Source organism: Rhinopithecus roxellana, chromosome 6, assembly GCF_007565055.1.
Source record: "Rhinopithecus roxellana isolate Shanxi Qingling chromosome 6, ASM756505v1, whole genome shotgun sequence".
Taxonomy (NCBI): Eukaryota; Metazoa; Chordata; class Mammalia; order Primates; family Cercopithecidae; genus Rhinopithecus; species Rhinopithecus roxellana.
In genome coordinates this window covers 92694345-92707336 of record NC_044554.1, presented here as the reverse complement: position 1 = coordinate 92707336, position 12992 = coordinate 92694345, and the positions used below count along the sequence as shown (strand labels likewise).

The 12992-nt window shown below is 41.2% G+C and overlaps 1 protein-coding gene across 3 annotated transcripts in view; it reads right to left on the bottom strand.

The window, feature by feature from the left end:
• Window positions 1-12992, bottom strand: part of POU6F2 (POU class 6 homeobox 2) — a 503614-nt gene that overhangs the window by 49747 nt on the left and 440875 nt on the right. For all 3 annotated transcript variants that reach the window (XM_010364247.2, XM_010364248.2, XM_030932918.1), the window contains one exon: window positions 12461-12601. In XM_010364247.2, coding sequence (XP_010362549.1) covers window positions 12461-12601 — 141 coding nt within the window. The remainder of the gene's footprint in view (window positions 1-12460; window positions 12602-12992) is intronic.

Genomic DNA, 12992 nt, shown 5'->3' with positions numbered 1-12992 from the left:
AGTCATGTCATAGAAGCGAGCTAGACATCACCTAGCCTGTTGCTGCTGCTGCTAATCTGATGAAAACAAGATTGTTCAGCTTACCCGGTCACTAATGGTGTGGGCAGTTGACTCAAAAATCATCAAACTGGTCTTCTCTGCTTGCTGGCGGGACCATGGATTTCAAGACAGATGTGAGTGCCAAGGATTTAACATCTTTTGTTACTTTTACTTTTTACAACAACCCCAAAATGTTAGCTGTTAAAACAATTGAAGTAAGTCAACTAAATTAACAATTGCCATTTTCATCAGCTAGAGTAATGCTGGATGACCCACTTAAAAGCACATCCACATAAAACTTCTCATATTAAACAGACCCTACTTTAGGCCAGGTGCAGTGGCTCACTCCTGTAACCCCAGCACTTTGAGAGGCTGAGGTGGGTGGATCACTTGAGGTCAGGAGTTCGAGACCAGCCTAGCCAACATGGTGAAATCTCATCTCTACTAAAAATATACAAAAATTAGTGGGCCGTGGTGGTGGGTGCCTGTAATCCTAGCTACTCGGGAGACTGAGGCAGGAGAATTGCTTGAACCCAGGAAGCAGAGGTTGCAGTGAGCAGAGATGGCAGCACTGCACTCCAACCTGGGCGACAGAGTGAGATTCAGTCTCAAAAAACAAACAAAAAACCCAAACGGACTCGACTTTAGATCAGCCACCCTAAGTGGTTAAAATATATAAATAGATATATATTTATGAAATGACTACTATATGGCAGGCACTCTATTAGGCACTTACACATATTATGCTGAAAGCAGCTTTGCTTCAGAGGAAAGTTGGGCTTCAAAGCAGCCAGATCTGGGCTCAAGTCCAGGCTCTATCATTGACTATATGGCTCTGGAAAGTGGGTTAACTTTTCTTTCTTTCTTTTCTTTTTTTGAGATGGAGTCTTGCTCTGTCACCCAGGCTGGAGTGCAATGATGTGATCTCAGCTCACTGCAACCTCCGCCCCCTGGGTTCAAGCGATTCTCTTGCCTCAGCCTCCCAAGTAGCTGGGACTACAGGTGCCTGCCACTACACCTGGCTAATTTTGGTGTTTTTAGTAGAGACAGCGTTTCACCATGTTGGCCAGGCTGGTCTCGAACTCCTGACCTGAAGTAATCTGCCTGCCTCGGCCTCTCAAAATGCTGGGATTACAGGCGTGAGCCACCGCGCCTGACCTGTTTAACTTTTCTGAGCCTTCAGTTCCTCAGCTGTAAATTAGAGATGATAGTGCAAAATCATTGTGAGAATGAAATGAAATGATGAATTTATGCAAAAATGCTTATTGACTAGCATATTAGCATATATGAAATACTCCATTCAGGCTACAGATTTTATTACTGTATTTATGGTCTTTATGTGCCAGGTGCCATTCTAGCCACTTGGTTCTAGCTGCAGTGAACAAAACAAAATGTTTTAAATTATTATTACAGTACAGTGATTAAAAGCAATCTCTATTAGACATAACTGAGTTTGAATCCAGCCATTTCTAGTTGGGTGATATTGGAAGTTTCTTAATCTGTATAATGGGAATAAACCACATTGTGTGTGGTGGTAAAGATAAAGTAATATATCAAGTGCTTGGCACATAAATAGCTACTTAGCACATAAATAGTGCTCAATTAGTGGCAGCAACATATTAATTTATTATTGCTATTAATATGAATCCTCCTAACAAACTTGAGAGGAATATATTGGTGTCATTTCATGGAAGAGATAACTTCAGCTGAAGAAGATTAAATATCTTGCCAGGGGGTGCAGAGCTGCTTGGAGATGAAGTCAGGATTCAGATTTGTCTGATTTGAAAGTCCATGTTCTTTATCCTGGGCCACCTTTCATGTCAGTACGTGGATATTTGCACTGTCCACCTCTGTTACTCTAAGGAGATTGGTTTATTGTGAGTATTTATTGGCAAGTATCTGATCTAGGGAGTGTGCAACATTTTTTTTCCTGTTTGTGTATCTGTGTGTTGCTTGATTAATAGCATTTACTTACAAATATAAAGCTGCATCACATCTTGACTTCCCTGTAGTATTCTGAACCCTCCACCTGATGACATCTTCTCAGGACCTACTTATATTGTTAGTTATACAGGTAGAAAAGTTTAGTTGACGAGATCAATGGCAATTTGGAGTAATGGCTAGTGCACTTAGTTCAACTGGGTCATTCGAAGGCCTACGTTTGAACTTAATCTGGCTCCTCTCCCTGTTGTGAGCTGTGACTTTTCCATTCCTACCTAACTCTGATTTCTCATTTCTTTCTTATTGGCTCTGTGAGTTGATGACATCCTTAAGAGTATTCATCATGTCAACAACTCACAGGCCAACAAGAAAGTTGGGTGCATTATTGGGCATATGGTGTGGTAAATAATATACTGAAAGTTTATTTGAAAGTTTAATGTTTCTCACGTGAATTTAATGTTTTCTCCTCTCCAATAACACTCTTCTTAACTATAAACATAGTTTGAAGATGGAGCTGATGTTGTTCTAGTATGCTAAATCAAAATTTAGCACTTCCTCCTTTTCTTGTCTGCCCTCCTTCTACTCAAATCAAGTTTAATTTTCATTCTACAGTTGGAAAAGCTGAGGTATAAATGCCTTCCACTCCCATCCCTTTTTGTTAAATATTAAAAGGAGCCATCATCAACAGCCCATTGTATGGTTTTATTGATAATGGAATTGGTTCAGGATATTTATCAAATAAATAACATATTTCCTTAATTACAGTTATAAACATTTCAATGACCCCCTTTTTTTTTTTTTTTTTTTTTTTTTTACATTTTTAACATTTTTGAAATTAGGCTACCTCTAACAACTGATATATTTATCAAATGTGGTATTTTCTTTCCTCCCCTCCAAAAATCAGTGGTGTCTTAGACTCAAAATAATTTGTAATTCTTGCTCTATCAACCTCATAGAGTAAGAAGACTCAAAATTCAGCGTTCGATATTCCTCTTTTTCTTTGGAAGGGTTTACCTCATTCTGGGTGGATCTAGAAATGTGTGGGGTCTTGCCACATTAGGAGCTCGATCAATTCTAACATCACTGTGCTGCGTGGGACAACAATCTTCAGCTGCAATCTTCAGCCCAACAGAAGATTCACTGGGATAGGGTTTTCTATTGAGCTCTGAAAGGCTAATCCGATGAGTGCCCATACGAAGCACTCATCATGCCTTTCTTTCCTCATCGCTAGGTTGCCTCACTGGAAGGCAGGAGATCTATGGACACAAGACAATTTTCTCTGGCAAGAAGTGGAGATCTGATACAGACTTTTCAAGAACGTCTCATTGCTTTAGACAATTCCCTGATACTACCTGTCCGGTTCCTTTGATTAGCAAAAATAATGATAGTAAGAATACCAGTTAAAATACTCTGCATTTATTTGGTAAGGTTTATATCTCTTTACAGTTTTCAAGTGTGAATGTGTGTGTGTGTGTGTGTGTGTATATATGCCTTCAAGAGAACTCTGTGAGGTTGACAGAGCAAGAATTACAATTCCCATTTGCAGATGGAGACATGAAGGTTCCGGAGTTTGTGACATGTCTATGGAATAGCCAGGAAATGAACCAAGTCTCTGAACCTGAGAAAATCAGGGTGATATGGAAGAATGGGAATGGACTTCGAACTCAAATCTCAGTTCTGCCACTTCCAAAAGATGTTATCCCAGGGAGTCACTTAATCCCTGATGCCTTGAGAGTTTGCACAGCTGAAACAATCAAATCTGCCGTGAACTGCTCTGCTAGGATTATAGATGATACCAGCCCCAGGGTGAAGGTTCAATGCTTGGGAGATATTATTTTCATTGTTCTTTTCTAGAAGTCACTTGGCCCAAAAGACTTCAGCTAAAGCCTAGCACTCCCCTAAGAATTAAGCCAGTTAAAGAGCTTTGCACACAGTAAGAAGTCACGTGAACATTGTCGTATTTTGCCATAGGGAGGCACTAATTGGAATGTAAACTATGCTCAGGAAAGAAAGAGCTAGTATGTCAGACTAGCTCTGAGGGAGCTGTTTGTAAATGGCATCGGGTTACGCAGTACCTGTTTAGAATTATAGCTGCTATTTAGGTTGCTTCATTAGTTAATTGGTCCGCTTCTGTCCTTTAGACAGACAAGATGTGCTAAGTCTTGATTTAGGAGCCTCCACAAGAAAACGTTTCCTAATTCCCAGGAAAATGAAATACTCAAGGATAAAAATTTAACACATGGGCCAGGAGTGGTGGCTCACCCCTGTAATCCCAGCACTTTGGGAGGCCGAGGCAGGTGGATCACCTGAGGTCAGGAGTTCGAGACCAGCCTGGTCAACATGGTGAAACCCCGTCTCTACTAAAAATACAAAAATTAGCTGGACGTGGTGGTGTGCACCTGAAATCCCAGCTACTAGGGAGGCTGAAGCAGGAGAATCGCTTGAACCCTGGAGGTGGAGGTTGCAGTGAGCCAAGATTGTGCCATTGCACTCCAGCCTGGGCAACAAGAGTGAAACTCCGTCTCAATAAATAAATAAATAAAAAATAAAAAGATAAACAAAATGCTGCAGCAGCCAGAAGGGGGGAAAGTGACAGCATGCCAGTTCTGCTTTAGGTGAGAAAGACCTTGGTCCTCTCTAGCTCAATCTTCAGGGAGAATCCTCCAAAGTAGATTTCTCACTGTGCATTCCTACACACCCCTTTTAGGGTACATGGCAGCTTGCACTGCTGAGTTTTGCTGGGGAAGGAGAGTAGAAAGAGTTCAGAGAGGGCTTTCCTTTCAGTTCTTTAAGGTAACCCTAAAGCGATTGATAACTTTTTCATTTCAGAAATGTGGTGGGGGGATAGAAGGAAGGAGGGCGGGGCGACCTTGGGCAGGGCCGCATCCGCCGTCCTAAGAAGGTACAGCCCGGAGCGTCTACTGGGGCCCTGACATCCAACGTGTCCGCAGCTGGGCCGCACCACAGCAAAGCTTCCCGTCAAGTCCGTCGCCCGCGGAGTCCCTGCGCTTCGGGGCTCAACAGCGCGATTTACCATCGAGACGGTCCCAGGCCTGAGGACAGCGAGGGCACTTCCGCTCTTCACTCCACAGCCACCGTCCCACTCCCCCTCTGCCTGGGCACTGCAGGAGAGCCCCTTCAGCGAGCGCCTCGGGTCGTCCCACGTTCATTTGCCCTCGGTTTGCATATGACGAGTCCCTGGGACTTTTGGCAACAGTATGAGATGAGATCCTTTATTTCTGCAAAAGTGTTATGTAGGTGTGTGTCCTCAAAACAACACAGAAACCACCGCGAAGCCCTGGTTGCAAAGGAAGCCCCCATTGGAAGAGGTTCTTTTCTGATTTAAATCACTATTTCGCATTTTTAAAAAAAGTGGATAAGAATGAGTGTGAATGGCTTCCTGCAGCATTTTTTGAAGTGGGCTCTGCCAGCGTGAACTCTAGGAAGTGTTCGGTTGGGGAAAACAGGGTTAAGAAAATAAAAGAGGTTGCTGTGGTGAAGCTCAGCGGGGCAGCGCTACTGCCTGGCTCCGCCCACGGGTCGGTCCCACGCGAGACGGCTGCACTGCGCTGCCCGGCTCCTCGGACCAGGGGACTCTCGTTTGTGGGGCATCTTGAGGGATTCGTTATTTTCCCGAAGCGCACACTTAGGGAAAAACGTCATTAATGCAACTGCTTCTCCTGAAATGAGGAAATAAAACTGTCAACTGGGCTCAAAGGGGAAATTTGATATGTTAGTAGAAAGATTGAGGTTGTTTATTGTTTTATCTTTATAACTCAGATGAAGTCAGGGTAAAATTCCTATAATGTTACTAATCCCATGAACATATATATTTCCCAGTCTCTAGAAAGAGCTGATTTAAGAAATGTTATTCGATTTTAAAAAATGCTACTTGAAGTATAGTTCACACAATGCGACTTAATTTTTACACCTTTAAAAATAAAATTTCCTATAATGACATTGCAAATGAGACAATACAAGCTTTTTTCAGATTTTTTTTGGTTTATAAAAGATGGCCAAAAGCATTAGTTAAGCAATGTGATATGAATAGATTGGTCTGTTTATTGTATTTGTGAGAAAACATACAGACACCAACTCTGAGTTTTCAACAAAACATGTTGGATTCTTATTTACACAAAATATAGAAACAATAGATTCTAGTGCCTTTTTTTTGTATTTAAAAATGGTATTATTCTGTACAAATTATTTCGTATCTTGCTTCTTCAATTAATATTTTGGAGTAAAAATGCAGAACGTGCATGAAAAGGGTTCATTTTATCATGGTAATCACCTTGAGAATGGGAGAAGAAGGTGCTACAGTTTCAGCTGTGTCTGTCATGTTCTGTTTCTTTTTTTCTTAAAAAATTTTTTAAAAATTAATTAATTAATTTTTTGTGTGTGGCTGCTTCCCGCCGCTCCTACCCCTCTGTTTCTTTTAAAAATAAGCAAGAAAACTGAAGCTAATATGGAGAAAAAATGTCAATATGCAGGTGGTTAAACAAGAGTGCCTTTTGTATTATTTTGCAAAAATTATTTTCTATACATTTAACATGTTTCATTGTTTAAAATGAAATAAAGTAATATATGTGAATCTCCCTAAACTCCTGATCAACTGGCTTTGGCAGGATATTTCTAATGAACATCATTTATTTAGTCACATGGTCAGAATTACACATATTTCTTTTCCACAGGGTTTGAAAATAATTTTACAAATGTGTTCAGCTACGGTTTTGTTAGTTCTTGGCAGATCTAATAACTCCTAGAGTGGGACTCAACACTCACTGAATAAATTCATTATATCTCAATCCTTTGGCTGAGATTTGCATTTACTACAACTTTATTTTCATTTATTTTGTAGTGATTTGCTTTAAAAGATTCTCATGTATTTAAAAGGTTGGGCTAATTACTTTCGCAACCCACAGTTCAGGGTCAATTGCTGGGTTTTTGTCCTAAAAGAATAGCCGTGATTTATTAAATGCTTATGACATATATCAGGCACTGTGTCAGGCACTTTTTCTACCACATTTAACCCCACAACAAATATATGTGAGAAGCCTATCATTCCTGTTTCACTGATGAGGAAACAGAGGCCCAGAAAAAAGTTTTATGATGTATCCAAGGTCCACGCAACTAAGAAGTGATAGTATTTGGGTTCCAATCAAAGCCCATGCTCTTAGCTACTCTCTTGCTCTCCGGAGATGTTATTTATCTTATTACAACTCAGAGCAACATCCCCATCTGAACATCATGTTGCTTCAATTCTAAGATACGTATTTTTAACCATGTTTGAAAGTGATGACATCAGGATGGCCTTCCAGTTGATGCGTACATCCATGATGCTGGTGGTGTTCCTGCCTCTCCATTCACCCCTCTCTAGCTCAGAGCTTTTGAATAGAATTGTGTGGCAATCAATGGTTTTGCGCCATCAAAGGCATATTCTCTAAGTCATAATGCATAGGCTGCTGTTAGAACCATTCGATAGGTTTTCTTTCATCATGGCCTTGTCATTTTAGGAGGCAGTCCCTATCCTACACTGCTCCAGCAAATCCTTCCAAATCTCACCAAACCAACTCTGCTCAGCTGACATACAATAGTATGTACATTCTGGAGTAACCTGACCAGGTATGTCTCTTTACTTTTCCTTCTTTTTAATACGTTGAAATAGTAATGTTTAGTTGATTTCACCCCCCTGCCTTAATTGGCTTTTTAAGGACCAATGCGTTTGACTTTACTTGCTGCCACTTAAGAAAATTTCACAGTGGTCTAGGACTTAATTTCATCAGGAAACATTCTGAGCTTCAGTTAAAATGTAGAATGCTTTCTTTAGCACCAGTAGAAAATAAAATTTCATTTGCTTTTACTTTGCTGCAATAACGCCAATAAGGAGATATTGCCAGGGGCACCAGGGAAGCCAATTCTATAGCTGAACAAATCGATAGTAAATCTACTTGCCAAATCTTGAACATACCCACTGAATAAGTGTTAAGAGCACGTATATAACCTCACACTTTCCCTCCTCCCTACTGAACTATCCAAGATAAGGGTAAGATTTCCTTAAAATAACTTAATGTCCTACTAAGATTTTCACATTCTCAAACTCCTCACACATACACAGACTTTAGCATGGGTTTTTGTGCACAGTTATGAACTGAAAACACATACCATCTTGATTAATAGCTAGCATTTATTGGGTGATAGCATTATTGAGTGATGATTATGTGCCTGATGCCATTCTCAGGACTTTAATCCTAGGACCTGGTGTTATTATTATCTCCATTTTTCAGATGAAGAAATTGAAGCACAGAATAAGGAAACTGCCCAGTCTCACAGCTGGTGGATGGCAGTCTGGCTCCAGAACCCTTTCTTTTTGCTTGTACACTGTACTGCCTCTTGCTGCATGTCCAGATCAAATACAGGTTTCCAGAAACTATGAGACAAAACTCTTAACAATGACGATGATGATAATTATGCAATCATTTATTGAGAATACCTGTGTACTCAGGCACTGTGGCAGGCTTTCCCCACACATTATCTCATTTAATCTTCACAACCTAGGAGCTTAGATTTTATTATCCTTACTTTATAATTGGCAAAACTGAGGCTCAAAGAGCTCAAGTAATTTGCCCAAGGTCACAGAGCCAGTTACGGGCCAACCTGGAATTCAAACAAGTCCACAGCTAGCACCCATTCCATTGCCCACCTGCCACACTTGCATGATTTCCAGATCCAGCAAACAAAGAGAACTAGGATGTTTTTCTCAGCAATGCCATAGTCATGATCAATTTCATGACTACTAATTTCAGGAGGACATATGCTACCTTCCCACCTCAGAGTGAAGTTGGATATGATATAATTTTAGAGCCTTCAGCATCCTTGGGTAAGATATGTACTTTATGATTTTATTTATTTATTTTGGAGACAGGGTCTCACTCCGTCACCCAGGCTGGAGTGCAGTGGCACAATCTTGACTCACTGCAACCTCCGCCTCCCAAGTAGCTGGGACTACAGGTGCCTGCCACCAGACCCAGCTAATATTTTTGTATGTTTTTGTAGAGACAGAGTTTTGCCATGTTGTCCAGGCTGGTCTCAAACTCCTGGACTCAAGTGATCCACCCGCCTTGGCCTCCCACAGTGCTGTGATTACAGGCATGAGCCACCATGCCTGGCCTCTACTCTATGACTTTAGAACGCAGTATTTCTGTTAAAATTTATAACTCTATTGAATAGTGTCTGTTCTTTGAATTAATGACACACGAGCGGGTGGGGTTAGAAAGTTATAAAAACGACTGAAGTTTTTCCTCCATGTTTGTTCATAATAACTACCGGTTGGGAAAAAAAGGAGCAGGAATAAAATTCTTCAATATATGGAGATTTCCTATCTCTTTAAATTTACTGATATCCAGTTAATAGAAACAGAGTCAGATGCCAAGATAGGGAAGCAAAACCGCCAAGTCCCAGGTAGGGGGATTTCTTTCTGTTGAGAGGTGAGGGCCAAGAGCCTGAAGTAAGATTCTGGCATGTCTCCTCATGTGAGTTGGGCATCTACCCAGCAGAGGAGGCAGCCTTAGGACTGCTTGCCCTGCAAAAGTGCACCACTGGCATAGGCTGTGGGCCCTGTGAGACACTAAGTCTCGTGGCTGCCTCATATAGGTTCCATTTGAACGTTAAGAATGAAACTGGCTTGGGTAGGTTAAGTCATGGCTCCAAGATCATAAAACTAGAAGGAGGTGGAGCCTAAACTCAATCCCAGGTAGGTCTGAATTCAAAGTCTTAACTACTGAATCTTGTCTTTTGTTTCCGGGTAGCCAAAATAATCTAGCAGGAGAGGAGGATCAGAACATTTCTGATAATAGAACCCCCATCTCACCCCACCCCTTCTCAACAGACCTAACCTCACCAAACTATCAGTAGAGTAAAACATGCTTTCCACACTTAGGTTTAGATTTTAATGTGATTACTCCTGGGTGAACTTCCAAATGTAAACAATAGTTGATGTCAAGAACTCAAGTGAAAGAATTTTTAAATGTATTCTGAGTTTTCTCTTTGTACCTTTTCTGGGAAAGCGCTATGGAGATTTTTAAGAAATCGAAAATGCGCTGGGTGGAGTAATCCTACTTTACATGGTATTTTGAGCAAGGCTAATTCTAAGAATCTGGTTTCAATGTATTGCTACCTTTTGTGCCACGTTAACATAAGCCAAAGGAATATGCACACACACAAACAAAAAACAAATAAGTTTTGCCTATCTCTTTTGGTGTAATTTGACCATAGGCTGTTCACCCCACTTCACAGTGCCACGCAAGTATCTCTGTACCAACAGTTGTAGGACATGCACCTTTTCCTGGGAAGATAACCGGGTTGATATTCTAAACACACACAATAAAACCCAAAACCAACAAACAAAACTAACCATATCGCTGCATGAATATGGCCAACTATCCACTGGAAGTTTGAGTATTTTAACTCTTGAACTCTTTCTTCACTAGTTAGATGACATGACCCCACTGGGCACGTGTTAAAACTTAAGATTTCATGAGTGGGCATTATTGATTTCTCTGTGAATGTAATTTTTTTTCCACTTTAGGAGGTTTGTGTACCACATCAAATAAATGATCACACCCCAGTTTCTAAAATAAGATATTTTAAAGTCAACTCTTGTACAATGTATGCACAGTACCAATCAATCTTCTACTTGGAAGATCATTTTCTAATGGGTACTTATGGGCTGGGAAAGCTATCCTTGGGGTTTGGCAAAGGCCAAAAAAAGCAAAGGTAGCAACTCCAGCCCCTGAGAATATCTAATTGGCAAAGTAATCAGCCCTTAAATGATCAGAAGAATAAAATCCTAATAATTCCTTCTATATAATGGATTTTCTGCATCACAAATATTCAAGTTATAGAGAATAGCAGTGTATTTTACTTAGATGTAGGAACAAAAAAATCAGAGGAAATATCTGTCGGTGGATATGGTTTCTATCTTGAACCCCTAAAATTTACATCTCAAGGGCCAGCTCCCTGGCAGGAGTGAGGCAGGGTGTCCTATTTCTGGGCACAGCTCTAGGAAGCAGCGACCTGATGTGAGTATGAGTTATAGATATTAAAACCAACTTTTCCTCCACACCAATATCCCGTCCCTCCAGAAATCTTAATAGGCTTTTGAGAGCCTCCATTTAGAGCCGGCTGCATAAAATGATCCTTTGATGAAAAGGGATTGGAACAAGGGTTAAAGCAGACATTGAAAGGTTACTGTAGAGGGCACAGTGTTCATACAACCCTCCTTTAATATGTGTGGTGTGCACCTGTGATAAGATGATTCATTACATGGGGCCTCTCTTTGACAAGCTCCATCGTTCAGCCCTCGGGGTTCTGATGGGACAATCCTGCACCCGCCCAGGAAATAAAACAAGGTCAGCTTTTTTTCCCTGGGACGTAGACGGAGACGATTTAGCTTATAATGCATCTTTGTTTACTCTTTATGTAAAATAAAAACAGGGTTCAAGACATCGAAATGCCTGCTGTCCACAGAGCAGGCCAAGCAGGGAGGATGCAAACACACTGCTGGGCAAATAAATAAGGCTGGGGAAAAAATCTTTGTGAGAATGCTAGCCCCTTCTCCCTTGGATTTCATGATCATAAACAGTCACACTGGAGAACCAAGTGTCCTAACCACTGGGCTCTGAGAAAGGCCTTCGGATGGAGGGTACCCTAACATCATCAGTTTCATCTCGTTTGCTTTTTATGCAGGTTTTGGGTTTATTGGGTTGTCTGAAGCTCTTCCAGTGTCTTGTATGACCATTACGTGGTACATTAGCAGTGTGAGGGGACGGACCCTATCTCATGACATGAGGAAGGTTTACTGCCCCTGTCATACTGAAGTAAATCAACAAGCATGCCAGAGGTTGCCTGGCTTCCATGGGAATTGGCAGGAGGCTGGGGGCCATGGAGCTGACCTGCAATTGGCTTCATTCTAACTCACCCCTTTTCTTTGTTGCTTTTATAAGACTTCTTCATCACCTTCCCATACATTCAAAAATTGGCTTTGTTAAGACTAATTTTGATATCTTACACCAATTATGGAAGGAAACTGATCAGTTTCCCTCATTATCCAAGTTCTTCCCTAAGTGAAAAATAAAAAAAGCAAAACTGACATTTTATTCTTAAAATTTAACTTTTTTTTTTTTTTTGAAAGAATGCCCCTGTAATGCAAAGTAACTTCTTCATATAAGGTCATAACATGAGTCACAGTACAGAGACAAAAACAAAATAAAACTTTGACAATCTAGAGGTAGGAAAAAAAATCTTGCTTCTAAAATATAGAAACACCTCCCAACCCTTCTCCTATTCTTGACATTGCTAGTAAACATTATTTATTTGCCTCGAATAGATGCGGTTACATATCACTGTCATGCAAAAGAAATTCATTTCCTTTCCAAGTTCAATCTGCCATAAAAATGCACTCTTGTTCCCATCTCCCACTCACCTGTCCTTGTGCATTAGTAACTAGTTGACCTGTGACCCCCTGAAGACTGGAGAGGGCATTGCCAAAGGCCTGTGAGCTTGCTATGGAGCTCATGGCTGCTGCAGCCGCTGCAGCCTGACTTGCTAGTGGATTATTAACCAGCTGCAAAGAGAGAAAAGATCACCGTGAAAACCACCGAGAGGCACAGGCACAGCACACGGACACAACATTGACTCTAGGGAGGTAGTTCTTGCCTCAATTCGCTCATGCAAAGGGGCCTGGAACCCACCGGAGGGGCGTGGCGAACGTTCCCTGGAAGCTCTGGGGTAGGGGGATGATGGAAACGAGGTTGGAAGGAAAATGTTGGGCAGCTTGATGGAGCCTGGGTTTAGGGCTAGCCCAGGAGGGAACGAGCCTGAGCTTTAGGGGTGAGGTGGGCTGTTAGGACCTTCTTGGGTGGAGAAATGATTTTGCAGAAGCCCTCTGGACTAAATAAAACTCTGAGGAAATATCTGCTTTCCCTGAGGTAATCAGACAGAATAGGGGAGTAAAT